The sequence below is a fragment of the Vicugna pacos genome, chromosome 17 (genome assembly GCF_048564905.1).
Source record: "Vicugna pacos chromosome 17, VicPac4, whole genome shotgun sequence".
Classification (NCBI taxonomy): domain Eukaryota; kingdom Metazoa; phylum Chordata; class Mammalia; order Artiodactyla; family Camelidae; genus Vicugna; species Vicugna pacos.
In genome coordinates, this window is record NC_133003.1 from 39736865 (window position 1) to 39753057 (window position 16193).

The 16193-nt window shown below is 44.3% G+C and overlaps 1 protein-coding gene across 1 annotated transcript in view; it reads right to left on the reverse strand.

Annotated features, from left to right (window-relative positions):
• Positions 1-10151: 10151 nt before the first annotated feature.
• The window catches only part of RYBP (RING1 and YY1 binding protein), a 71517-nt gene continuing 65475 nt past the window's right edge, over positions 10152-16193 (reverse strand). Inside the window, exons 3-5 of the mRNA XM_072941711.1 lie at positions 14870-15046; positions 14677-14775; positions 10152-14235 (exon numbers count right to left, since the gene is read on the reverse strand). Of these exons, the coding sequence (XP_072797812.1) occupies positions 13983-14235; positions 14677-14775; positions 14870-15046 (529 nt within the window). The 3' untranslated portion in view covers positions 10152-13982. The remainder of the gene's footprint in view (positions 14236-14676; positions 14776-14869; positions 15047-16193) is intronic.

Sequence of the window (16193 nt, forward strand, 5' to 3'; positions counted from 1 at the left end):
AATGCATAGAAAACTCAGCAAACAAACAAAAATAATTATAAACTCCAGAAAAACAAATTGTGCAGGAAAAGAGAAGTCATCCTAATTTTATCATAGAACTCCAGTGTAATATCCTAGACAAAATTATATACATATTCAATATTGATCTAACCAAATATGATGTAACAATAGGAAGAGTTGGGCAGGGGGTGGAGGAGGAGTCTACATTTGTGGGGTGAGAAAAGGCAGAAGGAAAGAGCTAAAATCTCATCTTCCACAGTGGAAGTCAAGACATAACACTTCAGATGGAAAATACAGGAAGGTATACTAGGCATGATTCTTATGAGACAAGGAAAGAAGCACCAGAGAAATAGTAATAAGGAATTAAAACAGTTTCCTCTGAAGAAAGGAAAATGGAAGGGAAGGGAAGCACGGCTGGAAGGTGGGGCTGCTGTTTCTCACAGTGTATTAGTCAGCCAGGGCTGCATAACAAAATACTATCAATTGGGTGGCTTATACAACAGACACTTACTTCTTCACAGTTCTAGAGGCTGTAAGTCCAAGATCACACACCAGCAGGGCTGGCCTGTAATGGGACCTCTCTCTTTGACTTGCAGACACCTGCCTTCTTGCTGAGTCTCTGCGTGGCCCCTCCTCTGTGGGTGGTGAGGGAGAGATCTCTGGTGTCTCTGCCTGTTCTTATAAGGGCACCAATCCTTTTAACAGATCCCACTCTTATGACCTCATTTCACCTTAATTATCTCTTTAGAGGCCCCATCTCCAAACAGTCACACTGAGAGTTAGGAATTCAACAAATGAATTTGGGGAACACAGTTGGCCCATAACACTTAACATGTCTTGTTGATCCAGGAGATTCTTTAGACTGTGGGCACATGGAGGAAGGCACATCCACGGAGTATCCAGCATGTGCTGAAACATCTTGATATAAAGGCCAGGAGGGAGGGTGCTAACACTTGGGCTAATGGCAGACATTTGTTAAACATACACTTCCTGTGAGTTCTGCTTTTGGATCATCACAGGTGACTCATGGTCAAGGGCTACAGAGGTGGACCTCCCTCATCCAAAGACCTTCCACAGGAGAAGGAATTATATGTGTAACTGAAACTTCATCTCTTCTCCTACCCAGAACTTTAGACCACACAACTTCCCAGCTTCAGCAACATTTCCCAATCTTCACTTTAGAGGAGTGTAGCCGACTAGATGCAAAAAGAAGGTTGGGAGAGTGAAGTTGTGATCGTCTTCAGCCTGGCTCTCCCAGGCTTCCGTGTGCCTCCACCTGGCTTCCTTTTTCTTCCAATTTTTATACTGCCGCCCGAATGGAAAACCAGACTTTTCTGTCCAGTGCCTCTCCTTGGATACAGGGCGGGGCAGTGAAGGGATTGGAATGGAGGAAGCTAGGTTAGATTCAGGTCTATCTAGTCCTTGGTCAATTTCTGTTTATATTCTTATATTTCAAGAAAATGGTGTGGTAGATTAATGCTCAAAATATTTGCTGCCTCTCCCTGTGATACTCATATTGTGGGATGACTATACATCCCTATCCTGTGTCGTTATGTGACTCTTTGTCTAATAAAATGTGAACAGCAATGATGTGTGTCAACTCTAAGCAGATGGTTTCCTATCCCTTCTGCCTTAAGATGGTAATACTATCTCCAAGAGAAGCTGCTCCATCAGCCTGGGTTCCAGAGTAAAGGTGACATGGAGCAGAGCTGGGAGAGACTCACTCATTGCTGTGAGCTTTGGGGTTTGAGGTCACTTGTTACAGCAGCAAAACACAGCCCTAGCTGTGCTAATTCAGGTGGGGATTTCTTCCGTTTGAAGCTGTCCAACAGCTCCCCACTGACTCACTTGGCCATTAGATTCTCTGCATAATACAGATTCTTTATTTTTCAAGGGGAAGTCATTCAGAGGAAGAGAAGTGAGAGCTGTTCCCAAATTATCTGGATGCTCTTGGCTCCTCTCTTAATTGGTGTTTCAATTAAAGATGATGGAACCATTCTAGAATCCAATGAAAACTCTGAATACTGCTCCCAATAAAAAAGCACAATTGCAATAAAACACACACACACATTTCTGAAATGATTTCAAGGAATTCACCTCACAGACTCTCTGCAGCCCATTCATGTAACCCTGATTTCAGGTCTAATTTCAGTCTCGCCTTCTTCAAAACTTCCCAATAGCAGGAACTAAGTCAGACCTGACATACCACTGAAGAAATCTTCCATTAAAGGACAGGGACTCTATTCAGTTCTGAATCATTACTATACTTTGCACAAAGCAGGCAATCAGAAAATGTCTGTTAGACTAAATACAGCAGCCCTGTGGGGAAGGCATCCCCATTGCATAGGAGAAGGCCTTAAGGTCATCCAGTGATGAAATGATGGTTAGATCTGCACCCCAAATCTACTGACTTTAGACCCGGGTACTGTCCATAGATGGGCTCAAACTACTCAGAAGTGGGTACAGGAGGCTGCAGGAGAAACGTAGCACATTTTCTGGGGTGTCAGTTTCACCAGAAACGGTTTTTATCACTTAATATTAAATTCATCTTTGCATAAGAGAAAACCCCAAAATACTAGTGTGTGGGGGTTAAATTTTATGCGTCACCTTGACTGAGCTAAGGGATTCCCAGATAGCTGGTAAAACAGTATTTCTGGCTGTGTCTGTGTGTCTGTGTGTCTATGAGGGTTTTCTGGAAAAGATTAGAATTTGCATCAGTAGAGTGAGTAGAGACCCTGTCTCACCACCGTGAGAGGGCACCGGCCGGCCCACAGAGGCCTGGATAGGACAAAAAGGTGGAGGAAGGGCCAGTTTCCTCTCCCCCTGCTGAAGCTGGGACATCTTTCTTCTCCTGCCCTCGGCCATCTGAGCTCCAGGTTCTAGGCATTATGCACTTAGACTGAGATTTACACCACCAGCCCCCCAGACTCTCAGGCCTTTAGACCCAGACTGAATCAAGCCACTGGCTTTCCTGTTTCTCCAGCTGGCAGGCGGCAGACTGTGGGACTTCCTGTTCTCCATAAGCATGTGAGCCGTGGTTATGCAGCAAATCTCTGGACAGACAGACAGATAGCCCAGTGGAAAAATAGATACAGCCATACATAAATACACATATCGATTTATAGACAGCTGACCCTTGAACAGCACAGCTTGAACTACGTGGGTCCACTCAGACATTTTTTTTTCCAATAAATAGATACTACGACACGACATGGTCTGTGTTTGGTGGAATCCCTGGTTGGTTGTATTCGTGGAGGCAGAACCACAGATTCGGAGGGTTGACTGTGAGTCATACTTGGATTTCGGACTGAATGGGGAGGGTCACCATCCCTAAACTTCCCGTGTTGTTCAAGTGTCCACTGTGTATCTCCCATTGGCTCTTTTTCCCTGGAGACCCCTAACTAATAGGTACGTAGTGACTTAAATAAAAAGGAAGTTTCTGTCTCACCTGTAGGAGGTCAGGGGCCAGGCTGGGTCCCCAGGATGCCACCTGTCAGCTTTTGTTGTCAGCCTCCAGCCTCCAGGTGACCTTATAGCCGAAGATGACCGAGTTCCAGCCATTACGTTCAAGTTCCAGGCTGGAAGCTTGAGGAATCAGGCAAAGCTATAAAAATGCTTACTTCTCTTCCATCATTCAAGGATGCTGAGAGTCTCTACTGCATAACTGGGAGGTGTCATTGTTCTTACATTCACAAGTGACCCTTCTAATCAGACAGATCTGGAGTCAGTTTGGCCGTGCCGCTTGTAACAACGGGTGAGGGTTGTCTGGACGTAAGGACCGTCGTGTTTGTGCACCGTCCACAGTGGTGGTTCAGTGGGAGGCCAGATCAGACTGTCATTTCCAGGGTGGATTCCTTTCGGGCAAAGACTTCAGGGTGGACAGAAGAGAGGGTAAACATGCTAGTATCTGACAAACTGAAAATCAGCCAAGCCAAGCAAACAAACCTCGGGAAATAAAATGCCAAGCCTTTCAACATGACGGTGGGAGACTGGCAGTCATCTGGGCTCCTTCCACAGGGCCTGCTGCCTCTTGGGGTGCAAGCTCCCAGTGGAACTGGTGGCCCTGGATCGGGGGAGCCTGTTCTCCAGGAGAATTGAAATTCCGTGTAGGGAGGAGGCGGGAAGGGGGCGAGGGTATCGGCTACCCGCTGTCCTGGAACTGTGTCCTTTTACCATCAAACAGCAGCAGAGTTAGTGCTGGGCTTTGTTGGGGTGGGGGGGTGGCTTCCTGTTGGGGGAGAGAAGAGCTGAGAATGGAGGCGGGCTGCGGGCCGGCTTTCTCGTGGTTGAGTCCCAGGCTTCTAAGAGGTGCTCAGCACATGTGAGAGGGCGGGAGGCTGTGTCTGCCGCCGGCTGGAGGCTAGAAACTGCGTGTAGCAGGGCCTGGAGCCCACGCCTTGCCAAATACATATCTACCCCTTCCCCATCCTCTCCCCAAACCAGGCTCCATGCAGTTGCAGGACTGGAAAACAGCAGGCTTCCTCAAACATTTCAACAAAGCACTCATCAAAGCAGCAGTGGATACTAAAAACCTGAAATTTCTTGGAGGTCCTGCGTTTTATTGTTAAAATACACACTGAAGTGGTATTACACCACCCTTGTGCTTCTGGCATTGATCCTTATGTATTTGGCACCTCCTGCGTGCCAGGTGGCCTGTCACCTCCCTCGGCCCCCTCTGGGAGGGCCAGCCTTTCCCAGGCAGGCAGTGATGGGGGTCGGGTCACCGGCTGGGCTGGGGCAGAGCTGGCCTCACGCTGGGCTCCCACACCGGAGGCACACCTCCCTCCAGTGACAGCCGACTCTATTAAGCAAAATCTTCAGATGTCTGGGCCGCGGGGCCGTGGGGATTTTCGCAGGCACTGAAGTGGATGGTCACGTCAAAAGGCTGCCAGCATCTCACCTGCTGTCAGGAAGAAAGGCTTCTGGTGTCCAGGGAGTCAAGAACGACTCACTTAAGCAGGAGTGTGACTAAGATGAGAGCAGATTCAAGAGTGTGGCTGACAGCCAGAGCACACTGTTAAATCCGCTCCAGAAAGTGACGAGGACAAACCCATGAGGCGGAGAGCCGGCCCCCTGCCACGGCCATGCTGTTGGTACCCAAATGCTCCGGGAGGATTTTTTTTTTTTTGTCTGCAGTTAGGGTGCTAGAACCTTCCCTCTTCAGTGGTGGGGGTTCTTGTTAACGGCTGTGAATGGTGCCAACTCTGTAATCAACAGGCACCTAACGTGAAATGAGCGATCCCTTTGCAAAGCAACTGTGCAAGGACCCATATGTGGTCTTTATGATGGGAAGTGACAGGCAGGCAGGACACCTGAGTTACCCAGAGCAGAACAGGGAACCAACACTTTGTGAGCATCTACCAGGAGCCAGGAACTCCTCAGCTCACTAAATCCTTACGGCTACCTCACCACTTTACAGAGAAAGAAACTGAGGTTCAGAGAGGCTCAGTAATTTTCTCATGGTCACAGAGATGCAAGTTGTACTGAGTATGCCTTAATGACAAGTCTTTTCACTAAATGCTTTGCCCAGAGTTTCATCAGAAGGTGGAAGGTAGGTCAAATAAGTGTTTAAACACCATATTAGAGAAAGTTAATTTCTTAAAGGACTTCTTGGAGCTCTGATATACTAGTGATCACTGTGAAACTCCAAGAGGGCTTCTATGTTAAACAGTAGTTACCAAACTTACTTGGCCACAGCTTGGTGTCTAGCCTAACTGGTGTTCCAAGGAACATGCTTTTGGGATCGATGCCCATTCAGCCTCTAGAAAACTAAAAGCCAGGACTCCGGATTCGGCAGCATTGATTTCAATCCTGATTCTGCCTCTCACTAGCTGGGTGATCTTGGGCAAGTTCCTCGACCTCTCTGTGCTCAAGTTTCCTCATTCATAAATCAGACAGGCAGTGATTCCTTCATTCCACAACAGGCTGACCCCAACAGTAACTGTTCTAGACACTGAGGACTATGACAGTGCTCACCTCAGAGGAAGCAACAGACAGGTGTGTATTCCAGGGGTCAGTACACTTTTTCTATAGGCGGACAGATAATCAATATTTCAGGCTCTGTGGGCTGTATGGTCGCTGTCGCGATGACCCCGCTCCGCTGTTGCAGAGGGAAAGCAGCCACACACAATAAACGAATGACTGGGCACAGCTGTGGGCTGATAAAGCTTTACTGACAGACACTGAAATTCGAATTTCACCTAATTTTTGCATGTCACAAATACTGTTCTGAAAAAACCATTCTTACCTCCTGGGCTGTACAAAAACAGGCAGAGGAGAAGGAGGTGGCCCTGGGAGCTGCAGTTTCCCCACCTCAGCCGTAATCAAGTGTTCCTGCAAGGATGACAGGAGATAATACACGTAAGGCGCTAAAAACAGTACCAGTGACAGCTGCTGTTCTTGCTACTCGAATCCATTTTGCTAGGATGGTGCCCCTTTATGTTGAGTAGAACAGGTTTACAGAGTCGGAATGAAATAGGAACTGTCCTAAGGCTGGGGACATAAACAAGGTCCTAGAGTGAACTGTCATTCCCACCACCTCCCAGTCACATGGGTCTCTATTCCCAGTTCATCCAGTTCTCCAGGAGAGGGGTGAGCCCGGCTAGGTGCTGGCAGCCCCGCCTCTGCTCAGCAGCCCCCCAAAGTGGTCCCCATCTATTCCTAGCCTCACAGGTGAGCTGGTCCACGTGTGTCCACCACAAACAGCACGATGAATGGGAGATGCTGCGATCCTCCCTCGTGTTAGCCCGTTGGTCTGCTGCCTTCGTCTGCACCATCAGGATGATCTTTCAAGCAGGAGTTGCTGGAAACTTTATGGTGTAATTTATTGGAGGGTCTTGCCTGGAGGGGAACACCGCAAATTCACATATTTTACACTCTGGCAAGTTGTTAATGATTCTAGGCAATGAGATAACTCTACTGTAGACTTCTCCAAACGGGTATAAATTCCTTTAAATGAGAAGAGGTAAAGAATACAGTTAAATATATCTATCTGCCTCTCCCATACATGGAGCTCCCCACGTTCTGGGGCCGCTGTGAACGCTGAACTACTCAGGCTGACAAAACGGTTCTTATCTAGAATTCACACTCCACGAGAGTATGTGTGGCTGATCTAGTGGTTTGTAGCTGAAACCTCCCTGTGCTAGGAACTTGTGACGTTTACGCATGAATGGAAAGTCCTATTCTCAATTAAGTAAGAGCGTCTATGTGTACATACATGCGCATGTGTGTAAGTGTGTGTGTGTGTGTGTGTGTGTGTGTGTGTGTGTGCAGCCTAGCAAGGGACACTTGTTAAGCTCCTACTGCATGGTGATGCCAGGTACAACACGGCTCTCTAATTCTCCCGTAACCTCTCAACTTTCTCTTTTTTGATAATAAGAGGGCAGTGAACATCATTTAAAAAAAATCAAACTTTTAATGATGAAAACCGTATTTATTGTAACACTGTTTATAGACACAGAAGTTGAAAGCCGTTGTCAAGAACGCCACCTGACTTGATTTATTTACATGTGGCCTTCAACCAGTTGCTCCTCCCTCTGGGCCAAGAAAGAAAGAAAAAAAGCTACAAAAACAGACAAATAAATATTTAAGAACAAGATAAGACAATCACAAAACAAAACAAATCCTTCTCATTCACTCCGGGTGTTAACATCAGTGAAGCATTAGAATGAGTGTTCCGGAAAAGTTTTGCTCTCCATTATCAGCAACCTCTGAGCCGCTGGCCCACGACCCCGTGGAGCAGAGAACAAGGCAGAAGACGTTTGTTTCAGAGATGAGGAAAATGAACCCAGGGAGGCGACTTGCCCAAGGTCGCCCAGCCAGGTGGAGGTGAGAGTCACCCAGCTCTGGTTCCAAAGGTGCATCCTGTTGTTTCCGGGAGTCACATCCGTTTGGTGTTCTGTCCTGTTATTTGTCCCTGAGGTCGGTGGAACTGGTGTGACAGCCTGAGCAGGTCCTGGTCTGGCCTACAAGGTGACACCCATCGTGGCTGGCAGGCTAGTGGGTCTGGCATTTAAAGTGACAGTGCTCAGCATGGGCCGTCCCATCTGCTCCTGAGTCTTTTGGAGAGCTGGTGTCGGATATTTAGTTCTCTTCTTTGCTGATTCTTCCACGCCTCTCAGCCCACCTTTGCTCAGACGTCCCATGGCTCCAGGAAGTGCTCCACAACTGAAGAATTGATTAAAAACTGCCTTGCAGGGTTCCCCAGTTGCTTGGGAAGGGCAAATGAGTTTCACCTCACAGGACTGTGGGGTCAGGATACCTGGAGAGCTGTGTTGAGGTTTCCGAGTCTGAATTCAGCTTAAAAAAGGTATGTCGAGAGCCCTGGGTGATGCCCGGCGCGAGCTCTAGGCTCTTACTTGCCTGGTCCAGGTCAAAAGCACCTGGAGGAGTGAGCCTGTGCCTTTCTCTCCACACTCTCATCCCTAACAGCAATTTTTGGGAAAGGACAGCACCAGATGTGTAACTGGGACCACAGAATCGTCCAATCACTGGATACCTTACAGCAAGCCTCCACTCCAGCCTTGCAGTTAGATGCCTGGAAAGAAGGCAGGTTGACCAGGCAGAACACATCTGGATTCCCTTCACTCCAGGGTCTCCCCAGACCTGAGCTCCCTCCCCATCTTTCCAGACATGGCCTATGATCATTTCTGGAAGAATCAGAGCTTTCGCTGCAGCATTCAGTGGTCCATTTCTGCCTTGCTTAACAGAGGCCAGGCTGCCGGGAAGAAGATGGTCCTTTCCCGACAAACACCATTAAGGGCAGCCAGGTTAGAACCTGGCTTCTCGTGAGGACTGGCAAACAAACAAAGACCTTGATCAGGAGTTTTTAATCCTAACACGAGGATGGCTCTGGAGCTTTCCTTGCTGTGATTTGAAGGTTTCAGAGATGATCTTGAGAACTGCTGGGAGGTCAGGGATTGACCTCCTCGCTGCCCCAGAGGCTGGCTGGCTTCCGTGTCTCAGGACTAGGAAAGCAGAGCTCAGCCTGGGCACTTTCCGGCTTAAGACAGCATACTACCTTTAACAAGATCAGTTCAGCAAGAGCTTCTTACCGCGATGCCGTCACACCCCGGCCACGGTATTCCTCAGTCAGGGTCTGAAAGTGCGAGGTTTAGCTGAAGACTTGAGGGAAGGCTCCTTCACCTCCCTTCTCATCTTCACAACTGGAAGGAATCCACTCTTCCTAAAAGACATCTTTCCACTTTCACTGTTTTAAGGACCAATCTCTTGCTGTACCCCTCCAATCAGTGTATGAGGCAGCCTCCATCCTCCTCAAAATGTGGTACCAGTGCCATCAGCAGTGGGGACCCTCACTAAGGACCCCTCGCGTGCCAAAGAAAGCTAAGAGGTGGGGGTACAGCCGATGGCCTGAGGGCCCTGGAAACATCAGAGACACCATCTGGTCCCTGCCCTTCAACAGCCAAATCCTCTCCAAGACTCCTGAGGAACCAGATTTGGATTGTGACTCAATACTGAAAACAAGGACAAAAAAGTATAGAATTTGCTAAGTTTTCTTTTACCAGGACACACTCGTTTTCAAATCAGGGTTCTGCAGCACATGTACCCTTCCTCTCAGTGCTCGTTCAAGTGCAGACCCAGGATAAAGAACAGTCATCAGGGATGGACCCTCCAAGTGTTTTAAGTGGTTTCCACATTCTTATGGTTGCCGCATCTCTGGAAGGTCACGTTGACTGTCTCGGCGGCAGTCTCCCTAGCGCAGGGCAGTAAGCTGGTTTTGTTTGTGTGGCTTTTAGGTTAAACAGTGCACCTCCTTTACCTCAGAGTCACAACTGATCTAACTGGAGATGGCCAAAACCCAGTTCTTTTGAGGGTTTTCAGTCATACACTGAATTAATCATAGTTAGCCATCGTCTCCATGTCCTTAAGCAACCTATCTCAAAGGTTCCGCCTAGAGACACCGGCTCGTTTTCTTCCAAAATTCAGTTTTTCTCTTGTTCAATTATATTTTCTGCTGCATCTCTGAGCCATGGACTTAGACACCCAAATCAACTTCAGTATCTTGAAAATTCAAGTTTTTAACCTCCTATTCCACTGGAAATACTACACAAGCTAAAAAAAAAAATGAGTGTAAAAAGTAACTGTTTTCCTCCGGGTTAAAATCTACACACACAAAAATAAAGATTTCAATGTAAATTTTACTATTTTATTTGTGAAAAAACTACAAGCAGAATTCATAAATAGACATTTCTATTTAAAGCAGGGAAATGATAAAGTGGCTTCTAATAACATAGTCGTGCACATGCCAGTAACAGGAATATATTAACATCTTTTATTTGCTAGACAAAGAGCAGTGTCCAATATAAATTTCCCCAAAACATTTAAGACCTGTGAATCTCTGACCAGTTCACAAAACCACCAAACTGACACTTTAGCATGAAGAAAAAAACAAACCTAACAGACTGTCAGCTCTAAAGACGTTACAGAGCAGAAACTTCCAAAAGCGTTATACAAGCTGTCTTTCTGGGCAAATGAAAAATATAGCTCGTATAATACATTAACAAAAATTCACAAGATTATGTTTTGACATACTTAACAAGCATTCTCTATTTGTCTCCAACAAACAAAGCTAAGGAAATAATGTAACCATCTTTACACAGTAAATTAAGGTTACAAGTCATACACAAGAACAGAACTGCTTGCGCATTAAAAACTGTTCAGCTCCATTGTCATACTCTAAATGTTGGCTCTTAAACCATTTTCGGTTACATACAAGCAAAGGTTATTATATATTCAGCAATTAATAAATTTTCAATAATTTAAGATACGGTAGCTTAAAAAAGTAGACTGAGAATGGTCTTGATAAGGCAGGTGAAACATCTTAGTGGAACTAAACTCACAGAAGCTTCTGCCAATGTTTTTAACTATCCAAATTGAAACTGAAAGATTTTGCTTAAAATATTTTCTGGGTGTCAAGATGTCTTTACCTTTTTTTTTTTCCCCTTTCCGAACTGCATGACTCAAGCAGAGCAGGTCAGTTAAGCTCTGTGTGTGCGCACGCACGAGTGTGAAAGATCGAAAAGATCCTGTGGTATTAAAACAAATGGAAACTTGCAAGTGTTAACACTGTGCTTTTTGTTTGTTTGTTTTCATAACCTGCTTACTGTGCCGCCGAATACCAAGTATTTCTGGTCCTCTTTTAACATACACCTTTATCATCTACACTAGTGTTTTACGCGCTGCCTACTAATTGTAGGGCAAACTGCAAACGCAGGAGTTACAGGAATTCCATTTCCAGAATACATGCCTGAGGGATGTCATCATTTCAGAAATTAAGCCTTAAGTCCCTATCACCTACCGTAAAAGAATTCACAACAGCAGCTGAAAAACGGGCCCAATACCATCCGATTGCTGAGAAGTCCCACTGTGAGCTGCAGTTTCTAGCAAAATGGCAATTTCGTCATCTCACCTGTTCTAAAGCAATCCTCCCTTCCTTCACCCTTCCCCATCCTTTAATTTATTCTTGAATTATCATGGAGGCAAAACTGAAAAACCAAGACACTGGCAATGAATTAATTAGCAGCCTATGAGTAGCTGGTTAATCAGCTTTTTCCACTAATCTAGGGGTCCAATCACTTTACATGAAACTAATTTTGAAAAAGTACACAGTGTTTCTGAACAAAGTGCATACCAACACTTATTGGTTCCAAAAGCAGTGCAACCCACGAGTTTGGTGGCATTTTAAGTTTTTTTTTTAAAAAGTTAATTAAAAAACTTAGCAATTCCTTACATCTCTGGAAAATAAATATGGCTGACTAATTTACCCTCCCTGAGACCCTTAATAAAAGGAATATTAAAACTTTAGAAGGAATGTCTTTGCAATACCCCACTAATATTAAAATGTGGATTTAAAAGTCATAGTCAAATCACTATGTATTATATAGCCTGATGCTTACAGAAAGCATCTGATTTCCTTTGGTTCATTAATAAATACTTTAAAAATGTATTTAAAAAGGTAAGCACAGCTTGCATCCCAGATACAAGCGGTATTTTTAAAAGGGGGGAACATTGTCCGTGCATTTGAGAGTAGGACCACAGCAACAAATGGCACTGCTTTATCATCTACACCTTTGAGAACAGAATTTAAATGATGGTACATTAGTGACTACAGAATAGTTTTAATGTAAATGTGAAAGGAGCCTTTCCTGTTGGCTACTCAAATCAAGCTGTTAATTGTTCTTTTTACTCGTTGCCTCCACAGACAGAAGTTACTTCTATTCTTAAGCAAACCAGGTTTTTCACACCAAAATATGGTATTTCATTACCAACCTGCCGCCCTCCCGAGAAAGTCCCTAAACAGAATGGTCAGATAAAGGAAGGTGACATCAAGTTCCCGTGCTTGAAATGACTCTAAATTTAGTCTATGAATTCAGCGAATGAATGTAAAAGTCAAACACAACAGACCCTAAACCAAACAAAGTAAGACAAAATAAAACATTTCAAAAATGAGGAGGGGTGGATCCGTACCAGTGGTCCTTTTCCTTTTCCTGTTTTTTTTTTTTTAAATTGTTTTTGCAAGACAGTTTAAAAAAAAAAAGTGAAAAAAAGTTTTGTTTTGTTTTGTTTTTGAGTTGACTCAAGCTGTCTTTATGTCGAGGAAGAAAGAGATCACACACTCTCAGGAAGCAGGAGCTTCCCCCCTGCAGCCCTGCCTGCCAGCGCTTCAACCGCTCACCACGGAGGTCCTTCCCGCGGCGGGGACTTGGGAAATGTCTCCAGACACTGACAAGCTCCATGTCGGGACTGGCTGTGTGGCTGATAACCTTTGTGCAGTCAAACAGACAAGGCTAAATTTTAAGAGAAAGACATTTTGCGACTGAGCTGGTAGGGTAAGGGAAACGAGGAGACATGAGGCAAACAAATTTCAAATGATCACACAAACCACTGCTGCGATGTTACGTGCAAAGTGGACACAGGGGTTTGCTTCTTGGATGGACCAAAAACAGTTTAGACGGTTTTAATCCTAAAACTAAGAGACACTTCATAGATTTACCTCAGACATGAGGAGAAGTCTGGAAAATGGATGGAATTCGAGTTACAGAATACCGTATTTTCATGAGTGCTTATGTAAGAACAGCAATGTTAACATGTAACCGTAATTTACACGAATACTTGGCATTCTGGAGCTAGTTTAGTTACTTCTGAACGATCAAAGCCCTCCCAACTAAACCGCTTGTGATTTGTCAGTTATTCCACCGCAAATGCAGGCTATCTGGAGCAGTCTTTAAATGTGAGCTCACATTGCTTAAAAAATATATATTTTTCTATCGTCCAGTACTCTTTAGACAGATGAGAGTCAAGTTCCCATGTGGGCTGGAACATACTTCACGTAAGACTGATTTTGATTTAATTTCAGCACTTTCATAGAAGGGACTGTCCCAGATCTGTGACTGTTCAATGTTGTATTCACTTCACAGTGTATCAAGCACCAGCGTTGCCATGGATTGGTTTCAAATAACCCTTTATATATAATTTTATATTTATATATATATATAGTTATATCAAAACTGATAGTACATAGTATAACTGGAAGGAAGAACTAAACTTAAAAGGATATGCTGAAAGGATGGAGTCTGTGAACACAATAAATAAAAGATCCCTCCCCCTCCCAGCCCACCCCCTCCCCAACAAAACAAAAACAAAAAACCAGTTGTAATGTACATGGAAAATTGTGCACAGCAGATTTTTTTTTTATAAAAAGTAGATTCAGGAGCACATCCAATTATAAATGATTGTTAGGAAAATCATATAAAACAATGGAATACATAAAAGTGTCAAGAGTAATCGTCAGGGTGCGAAATTCCTTGGTGGCCAGATGCCCATGGCAAGCAGAAATCATCCTGGCAGCATCACTAAGAGGTCGATGTCCACAGAAGATTCTCCAGGGATGCAAGCGGCATGGGCAGGTGGAGGATGTGAATTTCATACCCTGATTCATAGTTTTCACAATTCCATGTGCAATTTCAGAAAGATTCATCATTCACTGCTGACATGTCGCCCTTTGGCGTGGAGGAACGGGAGGAGCCCTTGTCTGTGCTCTCTGAGCCCGAGCTGCTCTGGTTCTGCTGTTCAGACCCTGCACTGGAGGTCACTGTGGATGAGGACGTCGAGGAGGAGCGAGTCTTTTCCTTAAAGTCTGTGATAATGACGGTGACGTTGCCCACAGTTACTGCCAACTGCTGTGCAGTGCTCCTGTCCACATTTTTCAGCCGGGGCCTGAAAGGGACACCACAGGGGGACAGTCTGTTCAATAAGCTACAGATTAAAAAGGATTCCTGGCCAAACATCTCTCTCTCTCTCACACACACACACACACACACACAGACTTCATAACACTGTGGCAATGAACCCACACTAACAGCACACATATCAACCCTTAGTATCAAATCTGCTGGCTAAGCTTAGCAAGAATAGAAGCCACCAACAGTTAGCAAAGCTTTGGACCACTGCAAAATTATGATCAATTTCTCTTTCCCCTGTTTTGGCCACAGTGATATAAAAGCAGCTCATGTACATGTGCGTGTATTTTGCAAGTTAACAGTCCCACACCCTTCTCAGCCTATAAACCCATAGGCATAAAACCACCCCAGGCTCCTGCCTGCCTATGACCAGGTGAATCAGGGCAGCAGCGTGGCACTTCATTCTAGTTTCAAATACCTTGAGGTGTGATTCGTTTCACTGGTCTTTGTTGTAGCATTTGCAGACTGTATACTGTTTGCTTCACTAGGAGGATCTTTCAGAATATCAGACTTTGGTCTGAAAGGGGAGATACAAAAAGAGGTATTTCAATCACATTTCTGATTCACCTGCAAAATAATATAGTACTGTACTGAGTTACCCAGGATCTTACTTTGTTTTCTTGTTGGTGTTCTTCTTGGTAACACTAGGACTAATTTCCTTGTCCTTCTCCGGTTTCTCTTTGTCTTGCTTCTCTACCTTCTCCTTCTTCTCCTTCTTCGGGGGTGGGGGGGTGGCGTACTGCTGTGCCACTTGCTGTGCCACCAGCTGGGAGTTGATCCGAGGTTTTCTAAAACATTCAAGGAAAAAAAGCATCATCATTTGCTTTACTAATTTCTTCAGTTTTTAACATTTTGGCCTCATAATTTCTTAGGTATTTTTATTACTAGTATCTGGCAACTCAAAAGTAAATTATACGTATGATCCAGCGATCTCACGCCTGGGCACATATCTAGAAAGATGGAAAGTCTAATTTGAAAAGATACATGCTCTTCAGTGTTCACAGTAGCACTATATACAACAGCCAAGGCATGGAAACAATCACTGACAGATGACTGGGTAAACAAGTTGTGGTATATTTATACAATGGACTACTACTCAGCCATAAAAAAGAATCAACTATTGTCACTTGCAGCAACATGGACTGACCTAGAGAACACCACACTAAGTGAAGTTAGAGAAAGACAAATATTGTCACTTATATGTGGAATCTAAAACAAACAAAACCAGTACAAATTAATCTATTTACAAAACGAGAGACTCACAGATACAGAAGACAAATTTATGGTTACCAAAGGGGAAAGGGAAGGTGGTGGTAAATTAGGAACATGGGATTAACAGATAACACACCCTATATATAAATAGGTAAGCAACAAGGATTTACTCTATGACATAGAGAAAAATAGTTAGTATCTTGTAATAATCTATAAAGAAAAGTAATCTGAAAAAAATAAAACTGAATCACTTTGCTATACACCTGAGACTAACACAGTATTATAAATCAACTATATTTCAAAAAAGGGCTAAATTATATGGTGTTATTTCTATATTATTTCTAGGTAGTATGGTTAAGTCCATAAACCTTTTGTTTAATATCCACACTCTGTACATCTACCGCTGATGATGTGTACACCTGTACTCACACACACACAGCCCTGTGCAGTCAAGAATTTCAGCCAATAAAACATTTAACAGTGGTTAGAGCACTACTTATTTTCAGCTGTCAAGATTATACTGACTGACAGCTTTCAAATACTTCTGCTGCAGAGCGTTAATCTCATTTTATTAAATAGACACTGGTAATCCCTTGAAAAGAGAATGAAATTAAAAGTGTGACATTCACTCCTCAATCTAATTATTCTGACTTGATCTGCTCCCCTGCAGCTCTGTGACTGGCATAGAAAACACATATAGAGCAATAAATAGAAGGTAACTGT